The following is a 26,842-nucleotide window of genomic DNA, read 5'->3' as shown; positions in this document are numbered from 1 at the left end:
CTCCTCAGCTTACAGACAGCATATTGTGGGATGTTATCTTGTGATCATGTGACTCAATTCTCCTAATAAACTCCCTTTCATATATCCATCTGTCCTATTAGTCTTGTCCCTCTAGAGAACCTGGACTAATAGAGCTGGCATTTTATTTTTATTTTTTTTGAGACAGGGTCTCACTCTGTTACCCAGGCTGGAGTGCAGTGGTGTGATCATGGCTTACTGCAACCTCGACCTCCCAGGCAATCCTCCCACCTCAGCCTCCCAAGTAGCTGGTACTACAGGTGTGCACTGCCATGCCCTGCTAATTCTTAAATTTTTTGTAGAGCTGCCGGGGGTTCACTATGTTGCCCAGGCTGGTTTTGAACTCCTCGGCTTAAGCAATCCTCCCTCCTCAGCCTCCCCAAATGTTGGGATTACAGGTGTGAGCCACTGCACCTGGCCAATTTTCTTAAAAACACTTGAGCTGAAAAGAACTTTATGTCATAGAATTAGGTTGTAAACCTCTTAGGGGCAGGGGTCATGCCTTTAGTTTTGTTTGTATCATTTCTCTGGTCACTATACCTCCTCCCCAGCACCTGATACATGGGTATGAATACTTCTGCAGGAAAATCTGGGCAGCAAAACCTCAATTTAGGAAACCTAAGTCAATATATTTAGGTTTTGTAAATACAAAAGCCAAAATTTGCATTCACAAAAAAGATTTACAAAAAGGTTTCTTCAAATAGTGAATTTCTCTGCATCACTTAAAATGAATAAATGAATAAACATTTATTCACAAATGTTTATGTTTACAAGCCCATTTTGGTTATTTTCTTGACATAAATCATTTTACACTTGAACAAAGATTGGCTATTGAAAAAATGGAAAAGATGAAAGCCAAGTAAGCCTTTTACAATTAAGACTGAATGAATGTAAGCATTACTCCTGGTTATTTAAAAATTATATTAAAGGCTGAATATAGTGGCACACACCTATAATCCCAGCACTTTGGGAGGCTGAGGTGGGAGGATTTCTTGAGTGCAGGAGTTTGAGACCAGCCTGGGTGACAGAGCAAGACCACTGTCTCAAAACAAAAAAAAAAAGGAAAAGAAAAAAATTATATTAAACAAGATATTCTGTTTAAAGCAGCTGTACAATGCCTGGCATATAGTAAGCACTCAATTAGCAGCTTTTATTAGAATACTTCTAGAAAATGAGTTTAGAAAATCTCAGGCTATTTTTTAGCACAGCATTATTTCACATCCTCACACTGGATTTCAGTCACTTGAGAGCCAATCAACCAACATTTACAGAGTATCTATGTGCCAGGCATTGTTCTGGACACTAGGGATATGAGACTTTAGCAATTATCCAATTCAACCCATCACTTTACCAGGAAAAAAACCGAGGCACAGAGAGGATGAAGTGATTTGTTCATGGTTAGTGTACTGCTAAATAGCAAAGTTGAATGCTTTTTCTACTATCTCTTTTCAAATAGCAGCATTTGATAAATGCATGTAGACTTGACAATCTATTCCCCAGGAGGCTAAACGGGACCATTTTCCTCTGATGTGGTGTGAAATAAGTCCACAAATCTGACACTCGCTTTGAAAAGTAAGATTTTCCTCCCCTAGAATATGGGCTGGCCTTAGTGACTCATTTCTAACAAATAGAAAAATGGTAGAAGTGACAGTGTACACCTCTAGAGACTAGGTCATGAAAGGCCCTGTGGCTCCCTGCTTACTTACTCTGGAGGAAGCTAACTGCCATGTGTGAGGACATCCAAGCAGCCTGTGGAGGTGCCCACATGGCAAGGAGCTGAGGCCTCCAGCCAAGAGACTTGTGAATGAGTCAGCTTAAAAGTGGAGCCTGCAGCCCCACTCAAGTCTTCGGATGAGCACAGGCCTGCTTGACTACAATCTCGTGAAAGACCCTGAGCCAGAACCACTGGGCTAAACCACTCCCAGTGTCCTTACCCTCATAGAATGTGTGAAGTAACAAATGTTTATTGTTTTAAGCTGCTAAGTTTTCGGGCAATTTGTTATGCAGCAATAGAGAGCTGATACTCTCTCTTAGTGTCACTTTGTTTTCACTCCTACCCTTCCTTGACCTCCCTCTAATACCTTATTTTATAGTTTATATTCTTAGGGCAATGATTGACACTTTTTTTAGTTCTAAAATTTTTACTATATTTATTTATTTAACAGCTTTACTGAGATATAATTTATGTACCATAAAGTTGGTTGACACATTTAAAAAATTGTAATAAAACATAAAACTTACCATTTTAACCACTTTAAAATATACAATTCAGTGGCAGTAATTGCATTTATGCTGTTGTATAACCATGACCACTATCTAGTTCCAGAACTTTCTCATCACCCCAAATGGAAGCCCCATACAATGGCTGACACATTTTAAAAGGTTAATTTTATTTTGTCTCCCAAATCTGGAACAATCACGTAGTAACAAAGAAAAATGAGCTCACAATTAAATAAGCAAAACCTTCCGTAGAGGTAAAAAAAAATGTGCTAGGCACGGTGGCTCACACCTGTAATCTCAGTGCTTTAGGAAGCCAAAGTGGGTGGATCACTTGAGGTCAGGAGTTTGAGACCAGCCTGGCCAACACATGGTGAAACCTCATCTCTACTAAAAACACAAAACATAGCCAAGCGTGGTGGTGTATGCCTGTAATCCAGCTACTGGGGAGGCTGAGGAAGGAGAATAGCTTGAACCTGGGAGTTAGAGGCTACAGTGAGTGGAGATTGCATCACTGCCTCTAGCCTGGATGACACAGCAAGACCCCATCTCAAAAAAAAAAAAAAAAAAAAAAAAAATTGGAAAGAAATAACAATATTTCTAACAACAATATATCAATCTTTTCACATTCTTACATAGAATCAGAGAATCTAATGAGATACATTCTACTATGGATAAACCAAAATCTCAAGTACTTATTTTACAAAAAATTAGTCTTCAAAACTCTTTTGAAGTCCACTGGGTACAGAACATCCCCCATTGTGTCTGGCAACCAAGGAACTAGAACTGGAGATAGCTGCTGGGAGGACGGCAGCAATAATAGATAGGTGCCCTGTAGCAATGGCCTCCAACAGCTACCTACACACAGCCCTGGGATTCGGAGGATGCAGAAGGAACATCTGGGCTCAGTTATTTCATGCTATCAGCCATACGCTTCCAAGTGGGAGGTGGTGGCAGTTTGGCCAGCTGTTTGCCAACCCAGGAGTTGGGTAAAGGTTGGTAAGAGATGTTATTAGTTCCAGCACCATTTCCTTCCAATAGTCTCATTTTAATATAATATAGGTTAGTAGTGACCAGAAAATATTGCTACTGAATTGAAGGATGACTATACAGGGACCTATATCAGATTATTTGTTGCTTTTAGTTTCTAGTGTCCCATAAAGAATAGAAATGGAAATTGCTGACAAGAGAGTACCTTTGGTAGGCACAGTTCCTTTTCTCCCCGCACTGGAGAGGACGCTACAACCTCGCTGTAGAGTGTCCTGTGACTGCCCAGTGATGTACATTACGCTCCTACCCCAGGAGGGGCAGTTTGAGAACCGAAAATCAACAGTTGGAAGACATTTATATTACCTCCATATTCAGCTCACTGGACTAGCATCTTTCATGGTGTGAGACTTTCTCATTTACTCATTTGTCCATTTATTCATTTGTTTTAAAAAATGAGGCCAGGCATGGTGGCTCATGCCTGTAATCCCAGCACTTTGGGAGGCCAAGATGGGAGAATTGCTGGAGCCCAGGAGTTTAAGGCCAGCTGGGCAACATAGGGAACCTTGTCTTTTTGAAAAATAAACTTAGCTGGGTGTGGTGGTATATGCCTGTAGTTCCAGCTATTTGGGTGCCTGAGGTGGGAGAATCACTTGAGCCCAGGAGTTCGAGGCTACAGGGAGTTGTGACTGTACCACTGTACTCCAACCTGGGTGACAGAGTGAGATCCTGTCTCAAAAAGATACAAAAAATTAAAAATAAAATAAAACTTAAAAAATGTATTGAGTGCCTTCAGGCAGTGTTCCAAGCACTGGTGAACAAAATGGTGGGGCGAATGCAGAAAAGAATGTCATTTTTGCACATATTTATCTGGGTTTGACACTCTCGAGCTAATATGGACTGTTCCACATTAGTAAGACATTAGTGGGATTGAGAAAGAGCTGCAGGTCAAACTGTGCATCCTCTTTCCCAGACCCCAGAACCTCAATACAAGCAGTAAAACAGAGAATAAGAGGACTGTGGGTGTGCCCTCCTCTGCTTTACCAAGGCCCAGTATCCCAGATACTGGCCACTTGCTTTTTTGTATTGGTTCCTGAGGTTTCTTCTCACTGCTAGTAAATAGCAGTGCAAGTCTTAATACATTATGAGATAAAGCCACAACAATCACGATGACTAACTCCATGAAACATAGGAAAAGCCTCGCTGAACAGACGCCAGGAGCCAAGCATCTACCACCCAGCCCTCTCAGTGTCTACCATGAACATCCTCACAGAGCAACTCCACTGCCTATTACGGGGAGGCCTCTAGCTTCAGACCGAGGGGCAAAAGTAAGGCAGGGCTCGGCAGCGTTCCAGAAATCAGGGGTGCTCAGGTAGTGAAGCAAAGTGGCCTTCCCAGGGATAGGACACTGAGGTCAAAAGGAAAGGCAGGAAAAGCCACAGAAGAACTGGAAGTGGCAGGAAGTCTAGACAAAGTGAGCAATGGCTGGGGAAAAATAAATTAGGATAAAAACGCATTTCTTTATTGTATAAGCCACAATCAAGGTGCAGGCATTTTGCTGTTGACCTGAACAACAAAATGGGCTTTATGCTCTGTGATGAGAGAAGCTGAGTAAGGGGTGAACCAAGAGGGGTGGTTCACATGGAGTGCCTGAACATGATCCTTCACCGACAGGGAAAAGCCTTGGCCAACAGAACCATTAATAACTGTCTGCTGCCTTCATTTGTGTAAGAAATGTGATTCACTCCAATAAAACCGGCTATTGGCAGACGGGAATCGAACGTCTGACTTGTGAGGCTAAAAGAGCCAGCTGTTCCAGCCTCCAGGACTCAGTGAGAACTTCCTATTTCAAGTTAAGTTCCCAGCTGTCCCACAGCTTAGGAAAGCGGGATAAACTCAGCCACCCCCACCTCTAGACACATGCTCTGGCCAACAGCAGGAGTGTTACAGATTTTATCAGCTTCTTACATGCATTAGGGGTTGAAATTAGACACCTCGGTGTGGTTTAAGAGCAAGAGAAGGGCCAAGTGAACTCAGGTTGGGATAACAAATGAGACAAGAGTCATGAGGAAAGGTCTGAGGTCCAACTTCCAATGGAAAGGTTTTCTAGCCTCCCTGAAATCCTACATCCAAGGGCCCCACACCCCAGTGGCCTTGGGGTCACAACGGGGGTCCTGTGCAGGGAAGTACACGGGCACTGAGTGTTTATGGTAGAACTGTAGGCGGGACAGGAGCTTTGTGACGATGTGAGGATATTCTCTGGACAGGTCATGTCTTTCTTCAGGGTCCCGATCAATATCAAAGAGCCAGAGGGTCTTGGTTGGTGGGTCTGATGAGGGTATCTCAGAAACATTGTATTGAGACGGTGGAGGGAACCAGTAACCACAGCCTAGCAAAGAAAACAAAACAGTTTACTGAGGGAGAAGCACAGAGGCAGGTTCTAATTTCAGGGAAGGAGACTGAGGCCAAGGCTGCACTGGGTCGTGGGTGTGGACACACAAAAAGATGTGGCCCTAGATGCTGTCTCTAGATGCTTCTCAGACTCGACTTCCGGTGCTCTAACTAGACATGTCTCACTGCTTCACAAGCAAGGACACCCGGAAATGTGTGTGCATGTGTGTGTGTCCTTGTCACAAGGACTGGAGCATGGGGTGCTGCTGGCATTTAGTGGGCATGAGCTAGTGATGTTAATATATTGCAATACATGGGACAACCCCAGTCAAAAAAGACTTGTCTTATTGCAAATGCCAAGAATGTTCTCATTGGAAACATTGATTAATTACATCACAGCCTTAACCATCATCCCACATATTTTAAAAGTATTGAAAAGATGTTACTCTTAGAGAATATAATCAAGGGAGCAGCCTCCTTCCCCAGCTATACCACTGGTTGAGGGTGTAGCTCTCAGAGACTCTCTTTGCTAGCTAAATGTGTTGTGCTTGATAACCACACATATTTCAAATCTGTATTTTCCATGAGGCATAAGAGTGACATTTATTCCTTTCACCCCTGCTACAGTTAATTCTCTCTCTCTCTTTTTTTTTTTTTGTTTGTTAGGATGAGTAGGTTAAACCATTCCTTCTTATAATTTCCTCATTCAGCAGCCCCAGAGATACGTTTTGCAAAAGGCAGTTGTTACTTTGGTAAGCTTCTCCTTGATGATCCCTTGGGAAAGCTTACTTGCACCATGACAACAATGGAAGCTGTGTAACTGGGAACAGGCAGAGTCTTAGAAGTGGGAAAAGAAAACCCTGAATAAATAGTTGTCTTTCTAGGACATATATCAGGAGGGATCATGAAAGATTAGAAAGACAAGTTAAGATTTCAGGTATCTGAGCAAAGTGAGGTGAGTGGTAGGGCTTAGGAGCCTTGAGGAGGAGCCACAGAGGAAGAGGTGGGAAATGGTTAGAACAAGAGTGATAATGTCCTCTCTTTCCAGAGAAATGGCCGTGGGAATAAAATCCCAGGAGTGCAGACAGACTGGAGATACTGCTCTGAGGACACAGCCCTGCTTTGTCTACCCCAGGAAGGGAAGTTTGCTAAGCTAAGCACTCTACCTGGGTAGCCCGTGAGGAGTTTCCAATTTCCATGTCTAATTGCAGCATGGACAGATGTGTTAAAGGCTGAATATTCTGGAAGAGAAGAGTCATCCTTTGCTGGAGCCATGCTGTTCCCGGGACCTGGGAAGAAATAGTTTGAAAGACTTAGATCGCTGTTATTGGAACGTGTCGTTATAAATCAGCATTTTATACTCTTGCAGAACAGTAGCTTTTATTCAACACTGGAGTGCAAATGTGTATCTTGCCACAGAAATGAATCTTTTATTAAACCCAAACAGAAAGCTATAGTTACATGAAATGTCAGTCATAAACCACCGCAAATATAAAGAAAATCCCAAAGAGATTACAACACTAATTCATCCTTAAAATCGCTATGTTCTGCCAATGTACAGCTAGCCATATGCAGAACAGTGTTCTGTTACAGCAGGGTGACTTTTTTTTGGTTTTTGTTTTTGGCTGTTAAAAATTTAAATACATTTTCTGTGTGTACTTATACTTACGTAAATAGTATAAGAAATTATAAAATGTACATTCTAATGCAGTCATTTCAAGCTATGAGAGTTCATGCATGCCATGACAGAGTACAAAGATTTATTTTTTAACAACTCTTATGAAATCTAAAAGTGAGCAGTGCTCAGTTAACTATTCAGATAGGATAACTATGGGGGTAAGAATAAATGTGGTATACAAATTTTTGGCTGGTATCATGGATTATATTAATTGATCATGTTTGAGATCTTATATTAATTTATCATCAGGTTGGTTTTTTGCTTTTGTGGGGAGCAATTACTAATCTCTACCCCCTCTTAAGTTTGAAACCAATTAAGAGGTAGAGGATAAACAGATGGAACAAAAAACATTGCTTTTGTTACTGACAAAATTGATTGGAGAGAATATGGCTTCAGATCTTTGGCAGAGTGATCTTGTTTGTAATTGACCCTTGACTTAGAAAGACTTAACCCTCATCGCTGATCTGCTGAACACCCATTGGCCTCCCTTAGAGCACACAGCTGAGAGCAGACCAGAGTGCTTACATATATCCAGGTGACAAGCTGGCTGGAAATTGGACCCAGCAAAAAGGGTCTGGGTTGAGCATACTCAGTTCCTCCTTTTGAGTAACTTCTTCCTTTGCCTGATTATGAAAGGAGTGAACAAGGAGAGAGTTCTACTCTTGCGGAAGACCCTGGTGGGTCCACGAGGGCCCTCACCTCACTCCTACCTTTGCATATGGTAGGAGTGAATAACATATAGTCTGTTTTAAGCCCACATTTATCTGTTAGCTTTGCAAATATGGTCATGGCAATCATCTTGGGATCACTTCGAAAGGTTGCTGAACCACCAGCCTAATAATTAATTGTCATAATATGTGAAATGTCTGTAAAAGTATAGACTCCATTGGAGTGGTTAACCCATCTGTCTGCCTTCCTTTGATAATAGACTTTGAGAGAGCCCTCATCCTCACCCAAGTAGGGCTTCTGTGCTCCTGCGGTTTTCATGCAGGGTGTGTCAGTGGTGGAAAAGGTGGGACATGCCATTCTTTCGACAGTCTTTTGGAAATGACCTTGTAGAGACAAGCTGGAGACAGATCCAGCAAACACTGGTGCTTTCAGAGCTTCAGTCTCAACAATCACACAGCAGCAAATCTTTAGCACCAAAGAGGAAAATATTTTTGACTTCTTGTTTCTCTGCTTGTGGATATTTTGGCTCCAATACAAACGGATGCTTCTAGTACTTGAGGTGCATGACGATGACTATCACAGGAAGTGGTTGCTAACATACAGACTGCGGTAAAACCGTGAACCCTCATGGTTTACTCCTCACAAGTTTGTATGAAGGCCACATTTTGATACCAAAGAATGTTAAATAAAACAAGCATGTTTTGTGAACATAAACAAAAAAAGGAAATTTAACTATCTCATCTATACGTATATTTATACACATTTTTTTCTTAAAACAAACAGGAACATAAAATACCTAAACAATAAATAAGCCTAAGACTAAACTATGAAAGATACTATTATCTTGACTTTATTGTTTTCATTTTGAGAAATTAAACAAAGGGAAAATTACAAAGAATAACATGACTAACACCCTATGAGCCATCACCCAAAATGAACAGATGTTAACATTTTGCATGTTTGCTTTTTTAAAAAAAAAAAAAAAGAAACTGGACAATAAAAATGAAGTTGAAGTCTCCTTTGTTCCTGTCCTCAAACCCTGTCCTTTCATTTACTCCTCTAGAAGCTGCTACTATTGTGACTTCAGTCCATCCTTTAGCCATTTTAAAACGCAGAATACATATGTGCCAAGGGTTAATAAATAGTACTGTTTTATGCTTTAACAGTGTATGTGTGTGCTGTTGGTGGGAGTGTAAATTAGTAAAGGTATTATAGAAGATAGTATGGAGGTTCCTCAACAAATTAAAAATAGAACTACCATACAGTGCAGTAATCCCATCACTAGGTATTTATCCAAAGGAAAGGAAATCAGTATACCAAAGGGATACCTGCCCCCCATGTTTATTGCAGCACTATTTACAATAGTCAAGATATGGAATCAACCTAAGTGTCCATCAATAGATGAATGGATAAAGAAAATGTGGTATATAGACACAATGGAATACTATTCATCCATAGAAAAGTGTTTGTTGGTAAAGCCATCTAGGCCTAGAGTTTTCTTTGTGGGAAGGTTTGAAATCATTGATTTAATTTCCTGAGCAGGTATAGGACTATTCAGATCTTCTGTTTCTCCCTGTGTCAGTTTTGATACCTTGTATTTTATTAGGAATTTGTGTAATACATGTGAACTTTTGGAGCATCTGTAGTAATATTGCCTATTTATTCCTGATATTGGCAACTCATGCTTCTCATTTTTTTCCAAGATATATTTTCCTAGTGTTTAATTGATTTTATTAGTTATTAGTGTTTTGTTTTTTGTTTTTTTTTTTAGATGGAGTCTTGCTCTGTTGCCCAGGCTGGAGTGCAGTGGTGCGATCTTGGCTCACTGCAACCTCTGCCTCCTGAGTTCAAGCAATTCTCCTGCCTCAGCCTCCCGAGTAGCTGGGATTACAGGCGTGTGCCACCATGCCCAGCTAATTTTTTGTATTTTTAGTAGAGATGGGGTTTCACCATGTTGGCCAGGCTGGTCTGGAACTCCTGACCTCATGATCTGCCCGCCTTGGCCTCCCAAAGTGCTGGGATTACAGGCGTGAGTCACCGCACCCAGCCCGATTTTATTAGTCTTTTCAAACAACAAACTTTTGGCCTTGTAGATCCTACCTATAGTATGTTTGTTTTCTATTTCATTAACTTCTTTTATCTTTATTATTTCCCTCCCTTTAGTTTCTTTGGGCTTAATTTGTTATTCTTTTTATAGCCTTTTGAATAACAGATACTCAACATTTTCATTTCCAATACATACATTTAATACTATGAATTATCCAAGCACCAATGTAAAAAACATGTAGTCTGAAGTTGTTGGTCTCAATGCTCTGTATATCATTCAGGTCAAGTTTGTTAACTATGGTGTTCAAATCTTTTATATCTTTATGGTCATTTTTGCTTGTCTGCTTGTTTTATCATTTACTGAGAGAGGTATGTTAAAAATCTCTCCTATGACTGATAATTATTTTGAAAACTCCCTCTTTAATTCTAATAATGCTTTCCTCCTTTAAATCTACTTTGTCTGATGTATAGATAACCCAGTTTTAGCTGGCATTGTTGCTGCTGCTAGTACTTGCATAATATATTTTTTCCATCCATCTGTCAACATGTGTGAGACTCTTATGCAATAGAAAGAAGTATAAAACAGGGTGTGATACGCAGGATAACGGTTCCCCAAAATGTCGACATCCTAATCTCCCAGAACCTATGGATATGTTACCTTCCATGCCAAAAGGGACTCTGCAGATATGATTATAGGTAAGACCTGTAAGATGTGGGGATTATCTCAGATTTATCTGGGTGGGCCCGATCTGATGACATTAGTTCATAAATGCAGGGACTACTTCTTGATTATGGTCAGAGGGAGATGTGGCCACAGAAGAAGGGCCAGAGAGCTGGCAACTTTTCCTTCTAATCAATAGGGAGACATAAGAGGAATTTAAATATATTTTTAAAAGAGTGTATCATATAGTTCATGTATGATCAAATTCATCCATTTTTAGTGTAAAATTCCATGGTTTTTAGTATGATATATTCACAAAGTTGTATAACCATCACTGTAACATATTTTAGAACATTTTTATCACCCCAGAAAGAAACCCTGCACCATTAGCAGTTAATCCCCATTTACTCCCACACCCTGAAGCCCTAGGCAACCCTTAACCCATTTTGTGTTTTGGATTTACCTATTCTGGACATTTTATATAAATAGGATCAGATAATATGTGGCCTTTTGTGTCTGGCTTCTATCACTTGGCATAATGTTCTCAAGGTTCATCCATTTTGTAGCACATATCAGTACTTCATTCTTTTTAAATAATAATATTCCTTTCATTCCTGTATGTTGCCAAAAATATACCACATTTTCTTTATTCATCAATTAATGGACACTTCTTAGTTTATACTTTTTGGCTACTATGAGTAATGCTGCCATGAACATTCATGTACAATTTCAGTGTGGACGTATGCCTTCACTTCTCTTGGGTATATATCTAGAAGTAGAATTGCTGAGTTATATGGCAAGTCTATGTTTAACCTTTTGTGTAACTGCAGAGCATTAAAAAATGGCTGAAATGTGTCTGTATCACATTCTCAATTTTATTTTTTTTAGAGACAGGATCTCACTCTGTCACCCAGGCTGTGCAATCTTAGCTTTAGTTCACTGCAGCCTTAAACTCCTACGTTCAAGTGATCCTCTCACCTCAGCCTCCAGAATAGCTGGGGCTACAGGCACATGCCATTATGCCCAGCTAATTTTTTATAGAGATGAAGGTCTTGCAACATTCCCCAGGCTTTTCTTCTGGCCTCAAGTAATACTCTCACTCCAGCCTTCCAAAGTGCTGGGATTACAGGCATAAGCCACCATACCCACCCAATTTCATCCTTTTGTATGTAGATGCCTCAGTTGTCTCAGAACCATTTGTTTGAGAGAGTATTATTTTCCTCTTTAATTGTTTTGGTATCCTTGTCAAAACCCAACTGACCATAAGCATGAGGGTTTATTTCTGGACTCTCAATTCCATTCCACTGATCTATAATTTTTAAAAAATCAATATCTATCTATCTATCTATCTATCTATCTATCTATCTATCTATCTATCTATCTAGATACAGGGCCTCACTATGTTGGCCAGGCTGGTCTCAAACTCCTGGCCTCAAGCAATCCAGCCTCCCAAAGTGCTGGGATTACAGGTGTGAGCCACCACACCCAGCTGATCTATGTCTATTCTTATGCCAGTACCACACTACCTGGGCTTGTCAAGCTTAGTAGTAACCTTAGAAATTAGCAAGCTGGGCCGGGCGCGTATTACAAGCCTGTAATCTCAGCACTTTGGGAGGCCGAGACGGGTGGATCACAAGGTCAGGAGATCGAGACCATCCTGGCTAACATGGTGAAACCCCGTCTCTACTAAAATATACAAAAAACTAGCCGGGCGAGGTGGCGGGCGCCTGTAGTCCCAGCTACTCAGGAGGCTGAGGCAGGAGAATGGCATAAACCCGGGAGGCAGAGCTTGCAGTGAGCTGAGATCCGGCCACTGCACTCCAGCCTGGGCGACAGAGCGAGACTCCGTCTCAAAAAAAAAAAAAAAAAAAAAGAAAGAAATTAGCAAGCCTGAGTCCTCCCATTTCATTTTTCCCAAGATTGCTTTGGCTACACTGGGTGTTTTCATTATTAACTTGACAGTGTATTGGATAAACTGTCAGGGCCAGAGACAGGAGGCAGAGGTTTCTTAGAATGTTAACAAACTTTTAAAATTTCTTTGACAGAGTTGGACTAGATTCTGATTTAAGAAATATTTGTTGATTAACAACTGTATGTGGTAACAAAGCATTGTGTTCTGGAATTCTACGACATGAAGTGATGAGCAGAGACATCTAAGAGAAGTTCCCAAGGTGAAATCCAAGATAGTTGGTGACAAAAGAATATAAAAGATAAATAAAACCCAAGGTTTTGAATTTGGTGATTGAGAGAATAGTGTTGATATTGGCAGAATAGAGATGTTGAGATGGGAAATAGCGGGGAGTATAGGATTCTGGAATGAGACATACTGACTTTAGGAATTAACTTGAGCTCAAGGTAGACGTCTCCACGACATATTAGAGCTATAGGACTGGCCGCTGTCTGAAAGACTGAGGCACACACTAAGCACCACCCGCAATGCAGTGATCGCTTAACCCTGGAAGTGGATTTGCTGTCTAGGGAGGGAGGCAAGAAAGCAGATGCCCAGAAACAGAGCACTGAGGGCCAAAGGAAAACAGCAAACGGAGCAGAGAAGAAAATAATATGAGGAAGTGAACTAGTTAAACAGGACATCGCAGAAGCCAAGAGAGCAGAGGGTTTCAGATGGTGAATCAGAAGAGCCAAATATTCCATCTATTAGCTTGATGAATGGGCAGAAACTAGGGAGTTAAGAGAGAAGTACAAACAAACAAATTTTTCTCGTTTCCTTCTGAGCTGAAAGCCACCTCTGAGATAATAAAGCTTTCTGGCCAGACAGAAGTATTCAGATATAAGATGGATTAGCCGTGTGTATTGATTTTGGATGGGAAAAAGGAGATCAGCAGAAAATTTTAGGATGGATGAAATATGTTACATAATACGTAGTAAACTTACAGCACTCCTTATCTGAGCAACCCCTAGAAACTGGGAGTTGTTACCAGAATGAAGTGGACTGGTGGTTTCAGTGCAGAACTGCGTTCTCCAGACCGAAAGTAGGTTCTGGAAGTAACTCGGAAGTTGTCTTGAAATAGGATGGTGAGTTAGTGGGTAGGCGTCCAGGTTCGCCATCTCCATTTCAACACAGTAGTTGAACTCCTTAAGGAGGAATCTATAGTATCTGCTAAATATATTGACTTCTCTACATTTTTTTAAATTTTTTTTTTATTTTTTGAGATAAGGTCTTACTTTATTGCCCAGGCTAAAATACAGTGGTGAGAGCACAGCTTACCTCAGCCTTGAACTTCTAGGCTCAAGTGATCCTCCTACCTCAGCCTCCTGAGTGGTTAGGACCACAGGCATGTGCTACCATGCCTAGCTAATTAAAATTTTTTTTTTTTTTTAAGAGGCCACTGTGATTTTTGTAATTGTCTCCCTAGGTTACCAGGCTGGTCTGAAACTCCTGGCCTCAAGTCATCCTCCCACCTTGGCTTCCCAAAGTGCTGAGGTATTACAAGCGTGAGCCACCACACCTGGCCTACATTTTTGTTTGAAGAAAGGGTCTATGGCTAATATATATAGTTTGAAATATACGAATTAGTGATTGGCAATGGGTTCACCAAACAGGGAAGGGACTGAGGGAGGCCTGAAGATACTTCTGATCTTCAGGAAAGGCAATCCTACTCTCTTGACTGCACAGGGCATCATCTTGACCTTGGAAAGTATTGTATCATACAGTCTATGATTGTACTTTTATGAAACGCAGTATTTTTCATAACAACGCAATTTATATGTTTGTTGTATATATGTTGGAAAATACAGAAAAACATGAAAAGGAAAATAAAAATGACCTGTTAATTTATTCGTTGCTGTTAACATTTTGGTATATAGCCTTTGAGACTTTTAACTACATAACGCTTAAACAAAATAAATATGTGAGCTGACCTGCAAATAAGAAGAGGAAAGTCCATGGAAGACAGAAAGTTTTCATGCCCAGAGAGAAGAGCATGGGCGGATCAGCAAGAAATTAGTAGAGAACCTAATAATCCATCCAAAGTATGAAAGCAAACAAGAACCAGTTTGGCTTCTGAAGAGGGAAATGATGTACAAAAGCAATATCCCAGAAAGGCAGTTCTTAATGATGCATGTACAGCAGACTGGAGTAAAATGGCAGGGAGTCTACAAAGTCATCACAAAGGCCACCATAGTATCCTGGAGGGCAGGCTGCAGCTGACAAAATGGTGAAAAAGAGTGAATTCAAGAAGGACTGAATTTGTACTATAAAGCATTTGGGGTGGAAGCCATAGAGAGAAATAATAATAAAATAGTAATAGCAGCTAATATTTAGCAAACATAATACAGATTAGGCATTGTTTTAAGCACTTTGTGTCTAATTTAATCTTCGTGAAATCTCCATGGATGAAGAAACTGAGGCACAGAGAGGTTAAAGGCACATAGCACCATTTGGGTCAATACGAGGAATATGTTTCCACCAGACAGAGTTTCCCCAAGACAGAAAGAATGGGTTTCCTTGGAGAGGGTGATTTTTCTGGCACTAGAGGTGTGCAAGCAAGGGCTTGGCAGGGTGGTGAGGTGAGGGTGGCACAAGCAGCGCTGGAGGGTGAACGGGAGGGTCTAGGGGCACTTCCTCTCTGAAATGCTGCTCAAGTACAATGAGCTGGGCATGATTGGAGAATGGGGCTTAGGAAGACCTACTGTTGTGACCCTGAAGGAAAGCAGTGCTAGGGATGGTAATGAGGATGGAGGAAAGGGCTGTATGATTGAAGTGGCATCCTACCAGCCCTTCTCCAGGAGGCCATAGTGCACAGTAGTATAGAACAGGCACTTTTGGAGCCAGACTGCTTAGGTTTGAATCTCAGCTCCATCACTCACTGGCTGTGTGATCTTGGTGTTAGCTGGCCTCCCTAGGCCTCAGTTTCAGTATTGTTGTGAGGTCTAAATGCAACGATACAGTAAAAATGTCTAGTACTAAGTACAGCACACAGAAAGTGCACAATAAATGTTATTACCACCTGTGCAATCTTGGGCAACTTTCTAAACTTCCCAAGCCTCAGATGGGAATCAATCATATAGCCCTTTCCTCCATCCTCATTAGCATCGCGAGCACCACTTTCCTTCAGGGTCACAACAGTAGGTCTTCCTAAGCCCCATTCTCCAAGCATTGCCTCAGATTACTATCTATAAAATTAATATAACAGTAGCAAGTGAGAAAAGGCATATAGAGTGCTTAGTAGAATAGCTGGTATATTGTTAAGACTATTGTCAACATTGAAGATAACAACATCTAATACTTAAACACTACATGCTTATAAACATAAAACACTGCTTTAATTGTTCTATGTACAACTCATTTAATCCTTGCTCTATGAAACAGATAATAACATCTGTCAATAACTATCACTGAATGGTAGCTATTATCATCAGTATAATAGAGTTTTACTTTCTTTTACAACCTCTTCTACCCAAGACATTACAAAGAGGAGAAAAGGAGGCAAAATTTACTATTATATCAGAAAAAACAAAATAAAACCAAACAAAAAAAAAACAACCAAACTCACTTCTCTGGTGTGGATTTAGAGAGGGTCTATATTTGCTCCCCCATTTATGTTCCAGAATTTGAAGAGGGATGAGGTAAAAAGGATTTATGTGTAGAAGCTATAATTTACCACTTTTAGTTTGTAGCCCCTTTTCTGTCTGGTTTGTTTGGCCTGCCATTCATTTCTACTGAGTTCTATTTGTTTTTGGTCATTTTACAATTCATGACGATCAGTAAAATTTAATTCTCTGCTAATAACCTATCTGACTTTCCCTGCCAGTGTGATGCCACCTTCACACTTAATGATGTATGCATACTTACTTAGAGTAAAACTTACTCACTTGGGCTAAGTGAGAAAAACACCCCAGTTGTCCCAGAAATTTGGTTCTTGAGGAATTTTCTAATCTGGAAACTTTGTTGAGTATGTTTTTAATGTACAGGCAAGATTTAGGTTTAATTAGCAACTATCTTCAACTTTTGTACTTAAAAGTTCCTAAAAGTTTGTTTATTTATTATGTAAATCAAATGTGTCTCTTAAAAGTTTATTCACGCTAGAGGTTAGTTTATATTAAACATCTGATTGGCTGACCATTTCTTCATGGCTCACTCTAACAAAAGTTCAAAGGATCTCAAACTCAAAGGGAGGTTCAAGTCATTAAGGTCCTTCATGTGCCAGCAAGTCAGAGACCCAGAGCCCGTGAGTCCCCCTTCCAGATCAGTGCACCCAGGCTGCGTCTGAGCGACTGTGCTGGTGCACATGTGGCTCAAATCTCCAGTCTGCTCATTCTCAGATCTCAGTCTGGGTTTTGCATGTCCCAACAACTGCAGGCTTCAGCCAAGGCCACCCTCTCATCTTGCTGTGTGGTAAGGGCTTTCATATTCAGACGTGCACGTATACACTGTTGTCTAGATTTTTGTTTTTAAAAATCATCGTGGACCTAAAAATAGTTTTTCCCTAAAATTAGTTCCCTAAAATACACTGACTAGAAGCCCCACACTCTGAACTGATGCTTTAGTGAACCTCTTTGCTTAATTTTTGAAGACAAAAAAAGCCCCTAACAGCTGGGAAGTGGGGCTACGCAGAGCTGTTTTGGATGGCGTGGTGGCATGCCGTTTGCCAGGCATATCCAATCTTTTGGCTTCCTTGAGCCACACTGCAAGAAGAATTGTCTTGGGCCACACACAAAATACACTAACACTAATGACAGCTGATGAGCTAAAAAAAAAAAAAAAAAAGAAATCACAAAAAAAGCTCATAATGTTTTAAGACAGTTTACAGGCATGGTGGCTCATGCCTGTAATCCCAGCACTTTGGGAGGCTGAGGTGGGCAGACCACTTGAGGCCAGGAGTTCGAGACCAGCCTGGCCACTGTGGTAAAACCCAGTCTCTACTAAAAATACAAAAATTAGCCAGGTATGATGGTGCATGCCTGTAATCCCAGCTACTCAGGAGGCTGAGGCATGAGAAGCACGTGAACCCAGGAGGTGGAGGTTGCAGTGAGCTGAGATCGCACCACTGCACTCCAGCCTGGGCAACAGAGTGAGACTGTCACCAAAAAGAAAAGAAAGGAAAAGGAAAGTTATGCAATCAAAGCCATCCTGGGCCACATGCAGCCCGTGGGCCGTGGGTTTGAATAAGCTTGACCTATGCCATCACTCTCTGGTTCTGAAAAGTAACTCAGAGAAATCAATCACTGGCATTTCAATAGCCTTTAGAACAAGCTCTTTTTCTTATCTTACCAAGTCATTTAACCACTCTGAGTTCCTGTTTTCTTGTATGCAAAATGAGAACCAAAATACTGCCTGCCTGACAGAAGGAGCATGAAGAGGAAAGAAGATTGTACACATGGTGAGCATTCTGTGCACTGCAAGTGCACAGATCATGGTACAGGTCTCCTGAATTTCCATGGCGGTTGCCATAAGCCCAGGCAAATAGGTAAAACTGACTGACCAACTGAAAGAAATCATTTCAATATATGTTGAACCTATGGTCTCTGACTGACAGCTGTCAAAGTCAAGGTGTGACCAACTGGCCAACCCTCTTATGACTGTGAAATCTGAACCAGCTGCCAAGGGAACAAGGTATTGTTAGAAAATTATGTGGGGAAAATGTGGTAACACCACTTAAATTCTATATGCCACACTACGGGTCTGGCCAGAATTGTAAAAACAGAGAGAGACAGGCCGGGCGTGGTGGCTCACGCCTGTAATCCCAGCACTTTGGGAGGCCGAGGCGGGTGGATCACGAGGTCAGGAGATCGAGACCATCCTGGCTAACACGGTGAAACCCCGTCTCCACTAAAAAAAAAATACAAAAAATTAGCCGGGCGTGGTTGTGGGCACCTGTAGTCCCAGCTACTCGGGAGGCTGAGGCAGGAGAATGGCGTGAACCCGGGAGGCGGAGCTTGCAGTGAGCTGAGATTGCGCCACTGCACTCCAGCCTGGGTGACAGAGCCAGACTCTGTCTCAAAAAAAAAAAAAAAAAAAAAAAAAAAAAAAAAAAAAAAAAAAAAAAAAAAACAGAGAGAGACAGAGATTCCCAATTTTGGTTCTGCCTTGGGGTCACTGGAGCCTACAGCCCCTTTCATACCTATCTTTGGTTCCCTTAGTCTAGCCCAGCTGAGCCCTGGCCTCCTGTTTGGCCCAACATGGGCTGCCTGAAATTACCATCTTCAGCAGCATCTGTTGCACTTATGATGGTCTTTGCACAGCTATTGCCCTAGGACAGTCCCACAGAGGACTTTCTGCCTCACCAGGTAGCCATGCCACAGATGGTCAGCTGGAGCAATTTGAAAGATCTCAAATGTGCCTCCTATACTACCCACCCTATTATTTCCATGCTGCCTGCAGTGGGCACCTAGGAGACATTCAACTCCCACCCCTTAGAAGACAATGCTCTTTTTCCCACCTCCACACTTATCTTACACATAGTGGGGACAGGGAGGAGCAGGAAGTTTCTACTCTAATTGGCATTTTTATGTAAAATAGATTTTATAGCTAAATCAAATGTTTATGAGCATGGATGTACTCAGTTGGTCAGTGAATTTCAGAATGGAAGAAACAAAAAGATGTCCTCTCAACTGCTTGGGAATCAGAGTCTGGAAAGGAAGAGTAAGGAGACAGCAGAGAGCTGAGAAGTGTCTGGACCCTGTGGCCATGGTCTCCCCAGAGTAGATTCATTTACTTCGTCCACAAATACTTCTTGAACTAGTCCTAGCTGCTGGGCACACAGCCAAGTGGAGGAAGGCGAGGAGACAAGCAGTGATGATCAATTATGATGGGTGTTGTGGTCAGGGATGGGGGCTCTAGGAACGCAAGGTGGGGATCTTGATTAGTCTAGGGAAAGGAGAAGATATCCCTGAAGAAGTGAGGTCTTAGATGAAGCTGGAAGGCTGAATAGGCATTAGAAAGATTTCAATTTTTATTATTTTTTTTGGAGGAGATGAGGCAAGTATGTGTGTGCTGGGGGCAGCATGGGAGGAAAGTAGAAAAGGAGAAGAGTGATCTGGGCACAGGCACAAAGCAATGTAGTACCTTCTGTAGAGCCCATACATTTAGGCCCCAGAAATTCTCAAGTTATATGGTTTCGGCTGCAACCTTAACTTGAGCATAAACATTTCTTTAGGCAATTCCAAATATCTAACCACACTGCTGGAATCAATCTCATCCTGTAGGAGTCTCTTCTCAGGCTTACTTTAAGCTGGCTATAGGTGCTGTAGTGGATTCTAAATTTGCTTGCTATTAATTTTATGAACTGATTTTTCATTCCTGGGCTTGTGGCCCTGTTTAAAAAAAAAAAAAAAAAAAACAAAACCCACCAGGGTTCTTGGCTCAAAGGGCAATTCTAATTAATATATCATTTTGGAAAAAAGAAAAAACACAGAATGGATTCAATAGTCTTCAATTGCACAAACATGAAATAAAATAAAAACATCCAGTGTTTATTGAGGCCAGTGAACTAACACTGGGTAGTAAGAGGGGAGGGTGTGTCCTAGTATAGAAGCAAGAGTAGATGTGACTTGTCCTGAAATAGGAGCCTAAAGAATCTAACACAAGGCAAAGGAGACAGGACTGATAAGGGAGGCAAAAAGAAAACAGAAAACAAAGAAGAGAGGTGGAGTGGGGGAGAAAGGCAAAGGGAGAGGTGATAGGAAGGAGGAGGAGGGAGAGGAGGAAGAATGCTTTATCAGGCAGGATATTTGGGGAGTATTTACAAGCCAATTTTTTCTTTTTACACTTGTTTATCTGTCTCACTGCTTGTCAAACTTTTCCAAAATTAGGTGAGGCCAGTGGGGTAAGAGGGATAGAGTGAAGCTCAGAGTAACTGGGGCTCAAGCATCATTTAACGCCTGACTTTCATAGGCATTACTAAACATGTGCTCTGCTGTTTTCCAGTTGTCCAGGCTGCCTCTTCACTTTTACCAGAGCTAATTAATAGCAGTATTAGCAGCAAGATTGAGATCCCTGGCTTTGGAGCCAGACTAACTAGGCCAGCTCTGCTATTTCATAACTCTGTAACCATGGGCATTTTACTTAGCCTCTGTTTTCTCACTGATAAAATCAGTAACTACCTGAGAGTTTTTTCGGGAGAATTAAATGAGATAGTACATTGAAAGCCCATAGTTTGTCCCTGGCACACAGTAAGCTCTCAACAAATGTTAGTTATTATTATTATCATCATCATCATATAGTAGTTATTGAAATTACACAGTTAAGGCAGTGGTTTTCAAACTTTTAAGGGCAAAATCTTCCTTCCGAACAAACTCTATACAGCTGCCCATCACATAAAACAGCTAAAAGCAGAGCTGGCCAATGTCCACCCTGGTTCACCTTTGGGAGTCTCCAGAGGTCCTCCAGCTCCATGGACCCCAGGGGGATGCTGGTGGCCCAGGGCACTCTGCTGGATGCCCCCATGTGGGTGCAGGTACATGTGGGGAGGGGGCTGGGAGCCATGCCAGCTTTGGGGAAGTGGGAGCTGGCTTGTGGGTCTAGACTGTAGTGGGCCCCAGACCCTGCGCCTTTCACAGGCACTGCCACCCCTCAGGGCCTGTGCAGCTCTGCCAGCGTGTACCAAAGAAGAGTAAAATAGGGAGGCCTGACCACCACTAAATATTTCCCTCATTTCTGAACTTGAACCTGATTGCCGCAAGTTTTCTATTACACCCTCACTACTTACTTAGAATCCTGTCTGTCCTCGGTGAAATTCTTATAACCTGAAATAGGAGTGTTGGGAAAAATATGCCAGACATGAAGCTAATCAGAAAAAGGTGAGGAGGAATATTACAGATGTTATTTATTACCTACAGGGGACAAATCAAAATACTCATAATTTTTATATATGCACTCCACATGACGTATTTCAAATGAATCTTAAGTTTATGATTTTCAGTTTACAAAGTCAATTTCTCTGACACCTACTCACTCAGTTCATATTTGATATTTTAGAAGTCCTAGTGAAAAAAGAGCTTTGATGTGGCATACTCAGCCTAGACAGAGTTCAAATGTTAATCATTATTGCATTGTGCATAGTAAGTATTCAGAGAATGTGCTGGTGTTACAGGGAACTTCAACAACTGGTTAATGTCTGACATCAGCCGGAGTGTTGATTGAGCAGTGTAAACAAAAACAACAGAAAACAACCATTCAATGAATCCTCAACTCATGACTATTGTAGTAAATTAAGCCATCTATACCTGAAATAGGTTGATGAGAGCTCTTCTCATGCTTTGGTTTAAATTGAGTCTTGAAAAAAATAGCTTATTTCATATTATTCATTTACTTACTAAACAAATAACCGATTTTGTTGACCACTATATGTGTTAGACACTAAATCTTTAGAATGAATAAGCTGGAGTCCAGCAGGTAATAATAAAATTATTTAACCAGCATAAATTCTAAAATAGTGGAACAAACATCTGTTGTCTGAATAAATAAAATGCACGAAGTGCTAGGAGATTACAAAAGACATACCAGATCCCCAGGAGGATCCAGGAAGGGCCTATGGGCGGCCAATGCACCAGGTAAAGAAAGAGTGACAAATATGATCAAGGCAGAAGGAGGGTCTCTCTTTTTCAAATTTTCTTCTTTCTAAGGTATCCTTCCCCTTTTCAGCCTCTAAGTGAGAAAATGCATGCAAAGCACTTACTGCAGTGCCTGGCACAGAGAAAATGCTCCATCTGGGTTAGCCTTCATTTCTACCTGCCATTCTTTTCTTTTTTCTTTTTTTTTTTTTGACAGAGTCTCGCTCTGTCACCAGGCTGGAGTGCAGTGGCGTGATCCCGGCTCACTGCAACCGCCGCCTCCTGGGTTCAAGTGATACTCCTGCCTCAGCCTCCTGAGTAGCTGGAACTACAGGCACGCGCCACCACACCCAACTAATGTTTGTATTTTTAGTAGAGACAGGGTTTCACCATGTTGACCAGGATGGTCTCGATCTCTTGACCTCGTGATCCGCCCGCCTCGGCCTCCCAAAGTGCTGGGATTATAGGCGTGAGCCACCGTGCCCGGCCTCTACCTGCCATTCTTTTCACCCTTATTTGCTTATTCTTTTTTCTCTTTTTTCTCTGTTCATCTCTTCAATGCTTTCATTCCTCTAGTTTCCATGCCCAACATTTCGCTGGGCATTCTAGACTCCAGAGTCTTATCTCTAACCCAGACTGTTCTTCTGTGTATCCAACCATGGTGCCTCTAGCCCGGGCGAACCTGCACAGGAAACAAAGCCCAGCCTTCTCACTTCCTTCTCACATCACTCCTTCGATGGTGCTCCACTCCTACACTTCACATAGGGATATTGACATCCATCTCCTGGCCTTGGCCATCAGAACAGGTTCAACCTCTTCAGCTTGCCTCTCCCGGTATCCACCATGGACAATAGCTGACCTGCGCTCTCTGGCTCCATCACCTTTCTGCTGCCCCCATGAGCCATCCTGCTTTTTGGGGGTAGGGGTAGGAGTCACAGAGATCCTGTATATTCAGCTGCCCCTAAGATAGCTTTATGGGCAACCCCTCTCTAATATCCGACGTCCACTGCCAAGTCCTGGGCTCCCAAACTGTGTGCCTTGTGTCCACTTCTTCTGGCTGTATTTAAGGTGGAAATAATATATGGACTGAGAAGAGAACAGGGAGGAGGATGGAATTCTGGAAAGAACCACCATTTGAAAGGCAAAGCAGAGGGGAAGCAGCCTCTAAAAGGCTGAGAAGGAGGAGTTAGACTAGAAAAAGGCCTCAGAAGTCAGGGAAAATACTCCATGGAAAAAATGGTTAATATCAAAGAGAGGGAAAGTATGAGAAAGCAGGAAAGCAGATAACTGGATTTGGCAACAGGATGCTACAGATGATGTGGAGACAGAAAATGCACGGAGCTTTTAACATATAATGGCCATAATAAACATGAACTTGTGGATCTGATGAGCTGGTAACAACAAAGATAAGATTGGAAGAAAAGCAACTATTTTTTTCTAATCATCCTCCAATTAAAGTGACAACAGACAGCCATCTCCAGTTCTGGCACTAGCAGATGCTAATCGAATACAGAACTAGGGCCACCACTGAATTCACATTTTTGGTTTGTCTCTCTCTAAATACACGTTTTTTTAAAGTAATTGGTAGAGTCTGTCAACAAATGGTTATAAATAGGCATTGTGTGTAAAAAAAAAAAAAAAAAAAAAGAAAGGGAAACTAAACCCAAAATATTCCTCTTCAGCCTGTGATTATGATGATGAGCATGGCCCAGGCTGAGTCTCTGGCGAGGGATGAAAGGAGAAAGGGCCCCCGCCCCCATCATGGCATTTAGTGCAATCCCAACCACAAAGCCTCACCATCCAAAACGACTTGCTGAAGGCTGAGCTCACCCTGTGTTGCACAGTTCATATTCCGGTGTGCAGGAAAAACGTGTCTAGGCTCTAAGCACATTTTTGGATAAGGATGAAATAATGTTCATTTAATACTTAATTTGGAAAAAGGGCCCTGCCCATGGAATCAGCCTTTTAATGGCTGTCAGGTGGGCCCGCCCCCTCCGGGGAGCTTGGTGATGCTATCCCTCTTGACCCTGGGAGCCCACACTGGGCTAGCATTGGCAACAATTACAGTGCAGAAAACTGAAGCTGGTTGGCGTTCTTCCAAGGGCAGCCCTCCACAATATTGCTATCCACGGCCCAAATCCTGGCATGTTACACAAACCCTGTAATCACTGACATGAGGGCCACTAGGTGATGCTTGCCAAAGGTAAAAAAGCAAACATTTGAGACAACTCTTTCTAGCCTCCTCTAGTTCTTGGCGGCAGCCCTGCTGAAACTAAGGATGTTTTATATTTTGAGAAGTTATCAGGGTCTCACAGGAACTGGGATTCAGAACACAATTTCTCTTTCCAGTGAAAACTGGAAACACATCTGAGACAGTAAGCAAAGATGGTTTCTTAGCTCTACAATTGACTTAGAATGAAATATGAAGGAGGTGACACCCAACTCTTCAGAGCAGCTTTGACAAGGTTCAGCTTCAGAGGGCACCCACCTCAAGTGCTCAAGAATTCGTAGATGCAGATTTGAATTTGGCAGCTTGATGATGGAGCTCAACAGACAGACATCCTGAGATTCCTGAAACCTCAGTCCTCTCTCAAACAACCCACGTTAACTTTCACATCCATAATCCCAGCGTGCTTCCTGAGAAACGCCAACCATTAGACACTTCAGCCACATTCATGAAATGACTCATGTGAGGGGCAGAATCTGGATCTGTGCTGGCTAGCCGAGTCTGGAAAGAGATTCCCTCCCTAACAGTCAGTTTGCCTCTTCTCCTTCCCCTGATGCTGGTGCTCGCCTACTCACATGAAGGATGATGTGTACAGCAAAATCCTACTTCTGAACCTGCATACGGAAAACCAATTAAGATGGGGAGGAAAAATGAAACAGAACTGAATTTTCCATCTGACTCAAACAAGAATGTTTAGAACCAGGCAGATTTAGAAATAGAATTGAGGGGCCTGCTATCATAGTAGAGGCTCATTTTACTAGAGGATGGTACCCTACAAAGGTGTAGGTGAGCAGAACCCCACAGAGTCAAGGCAGATTTTGAAGCTTTGGCTGCTTGACCCGATGCCCTCTTCTGTCTCTCACAGGGTTTGGTAGATGAAAAATCTTGACAGCAGGGAAAATTTAAGACAGAGCCCCAGGGCAACACCCCTACACCTTGCAACCAACCTCTTTCTTGGCGAAAGAAAGATTGTGAGTGAAAAAGTGGGAATATTTGTAAGCAAACAATCTGTGACAAACCCAGAGTTGGCTTCCTGAATGAGCAAAAGAAGCAAAGTAGGGGCCAGGTGCGGTGGCTTATGTCTGTAATCCCAGCACTTTGGGAGGCCGAGGCAGGCAAATCACTTGAGGTCAGGAGTTCAAGACCAGCCTGGCCAACATGGGAAAACCCCATTTCTACTAAAAATACAAAAATTATCCAGGTGTGGTGGTGTGCACCTGTACTCAGAAGGCTGAGACAAGAGGATTACTTGAACCCAGGAGGCAGAGGTTGCAGTAAACCAAGATCACACCACTGCACTCCAGCCCGGGTGACAGAGCAAGACTCCGTCTCAGGGAAAAAAAAAAAAAAAAAAAAAAAAAAAAAAAAAAAAAAGCAGCAGCAAAGCAGGAGGCTGTGCACAGAGGCTGGAGGAGCACTCACAGGCTCCCCTCCCCACCGTGCATTTTACCCAGACCTCCATTTGGGGCTGGAATTCCCAGAAAAAGCACTCCTTTTTAACTGACCAAGGCTTTGCATTTTAGAGGGGGTCATATACTAAAACAACAACAACAACAAATCAACAGAATTTTTTGAGCATCTGCCATGTTTAAGAAACTGTGTAAGGTGTCACAGGAATTACAGAAAAACATTAATTAGTTAATTATTTTTTGGAGGGTGTGCAAGATACTGTTTTAGATACCAGGAAAAGTATCTCTACTTAAGAAGCTTAGAATGAATTGGGAGAATAAATGTCAATAAAAGGCAATACATGATAAATGCCAAAGGAGTAGTAAGACCCAATTTAATTTAAGCATTAATTACTTTGAAAAGTAAGTACTACAGAACTCCAGAGATGGAAAGTCTATTTCTGGTTGGTTGGAAGGGAGACTTTCCAGAGAGGGTGATACTTAGGGGATGAAGCCTTGCACTAAAACATCAGTAGGATTCAGAGAGGAGGATGAGCAGGAACAGAGTGTTGGCAGAGTGTGGAACAGTACGAGGTGGGAATTCACCAAGGTTGTTTGGACTCTGGATAGTTGAGCACCCTGGCTGACTTGAGGAGGACAAAGTAAGAATTGTCAGGAAAAGATGGGCTGTGTTAGTACCTCCAACATATAGAAGTTAGAACTTTATTCAGTAGGTAATTGGAAGCAAGTAAAATTTTTTGAGCAGCGATGAAAGGTGTGTTTTAGAAAGATACATCTCCACGTTCATTATATTGTGATTACTAATTAAGTTTCCAGGATGACCTGACAATGTAAAAAAGTTGCTCTATACAACAGCCAGGAAAACTCTGTCACTGGAAGGCGATAGTCTACATTGTAAATATGTAAATTAGCATTCTGTATCAGAGCAGAAAGAAACCAGTTGAAGAGCCTAGTTGGACAAGTACTGAACCAGTCCAGGGTTGGATTGGTCAAGTAAGTCTAGGTGATGAATAGAGCAGGAAAAAAGA

The 26,842-nt window shown here is 41.8% G+C and overlaps 1 protein-coding gene across 1 annotated transcript in view; it reads right to left on the bottom strand.

Moving 5' to 3' along the window:
• Positions 1–2,139: 2,139 nt before the first annotated feature.
• ARSB (arylsulfatase B) overlaps positions 2,140–26,842 on the bottom strand; it is a 198,452-nt gene continuing 173,749 nt past the window's right edge. Inside the window, exons 7-8 of the mRNA XM_010364104.2 lie at positions 6,780–6,902; positions 2,140–5,611 (exon numbers count right to left, since the gene is read on the bottom strand). Coding sequence (XP_010362406.1) covers positions 5,346–5,611; positions 6,780–6,902 — 389 coding nt within the window. The 3' untranslated portion in view covers positions 2,140–5,345. The remainder of the gene's footprint in view (positions 5,612–6,779; positions 6,903–26,842) is intronic.

This window comes from Rhinopithecus roxellana, chromosome 3 (assembly GCF_007565055.1).
Source record: "Rhinopithecus roxellana isolate Shanxi Qingling chromosome 3, ASM756505v1, whole genome shotgun sequence".
Lineage (NCBI taxonomy): Eukaryota > Metazoa > Chordata > Mammalia > Primates > Cercopithecidae > Rhinopithecus > Rhinopithecus roxellana.
The sequence above is the reverse complement of the archived record's forward strand: the minus strand, read 5'-3'. Positions and strand labels throughout refer to the sequence as shown.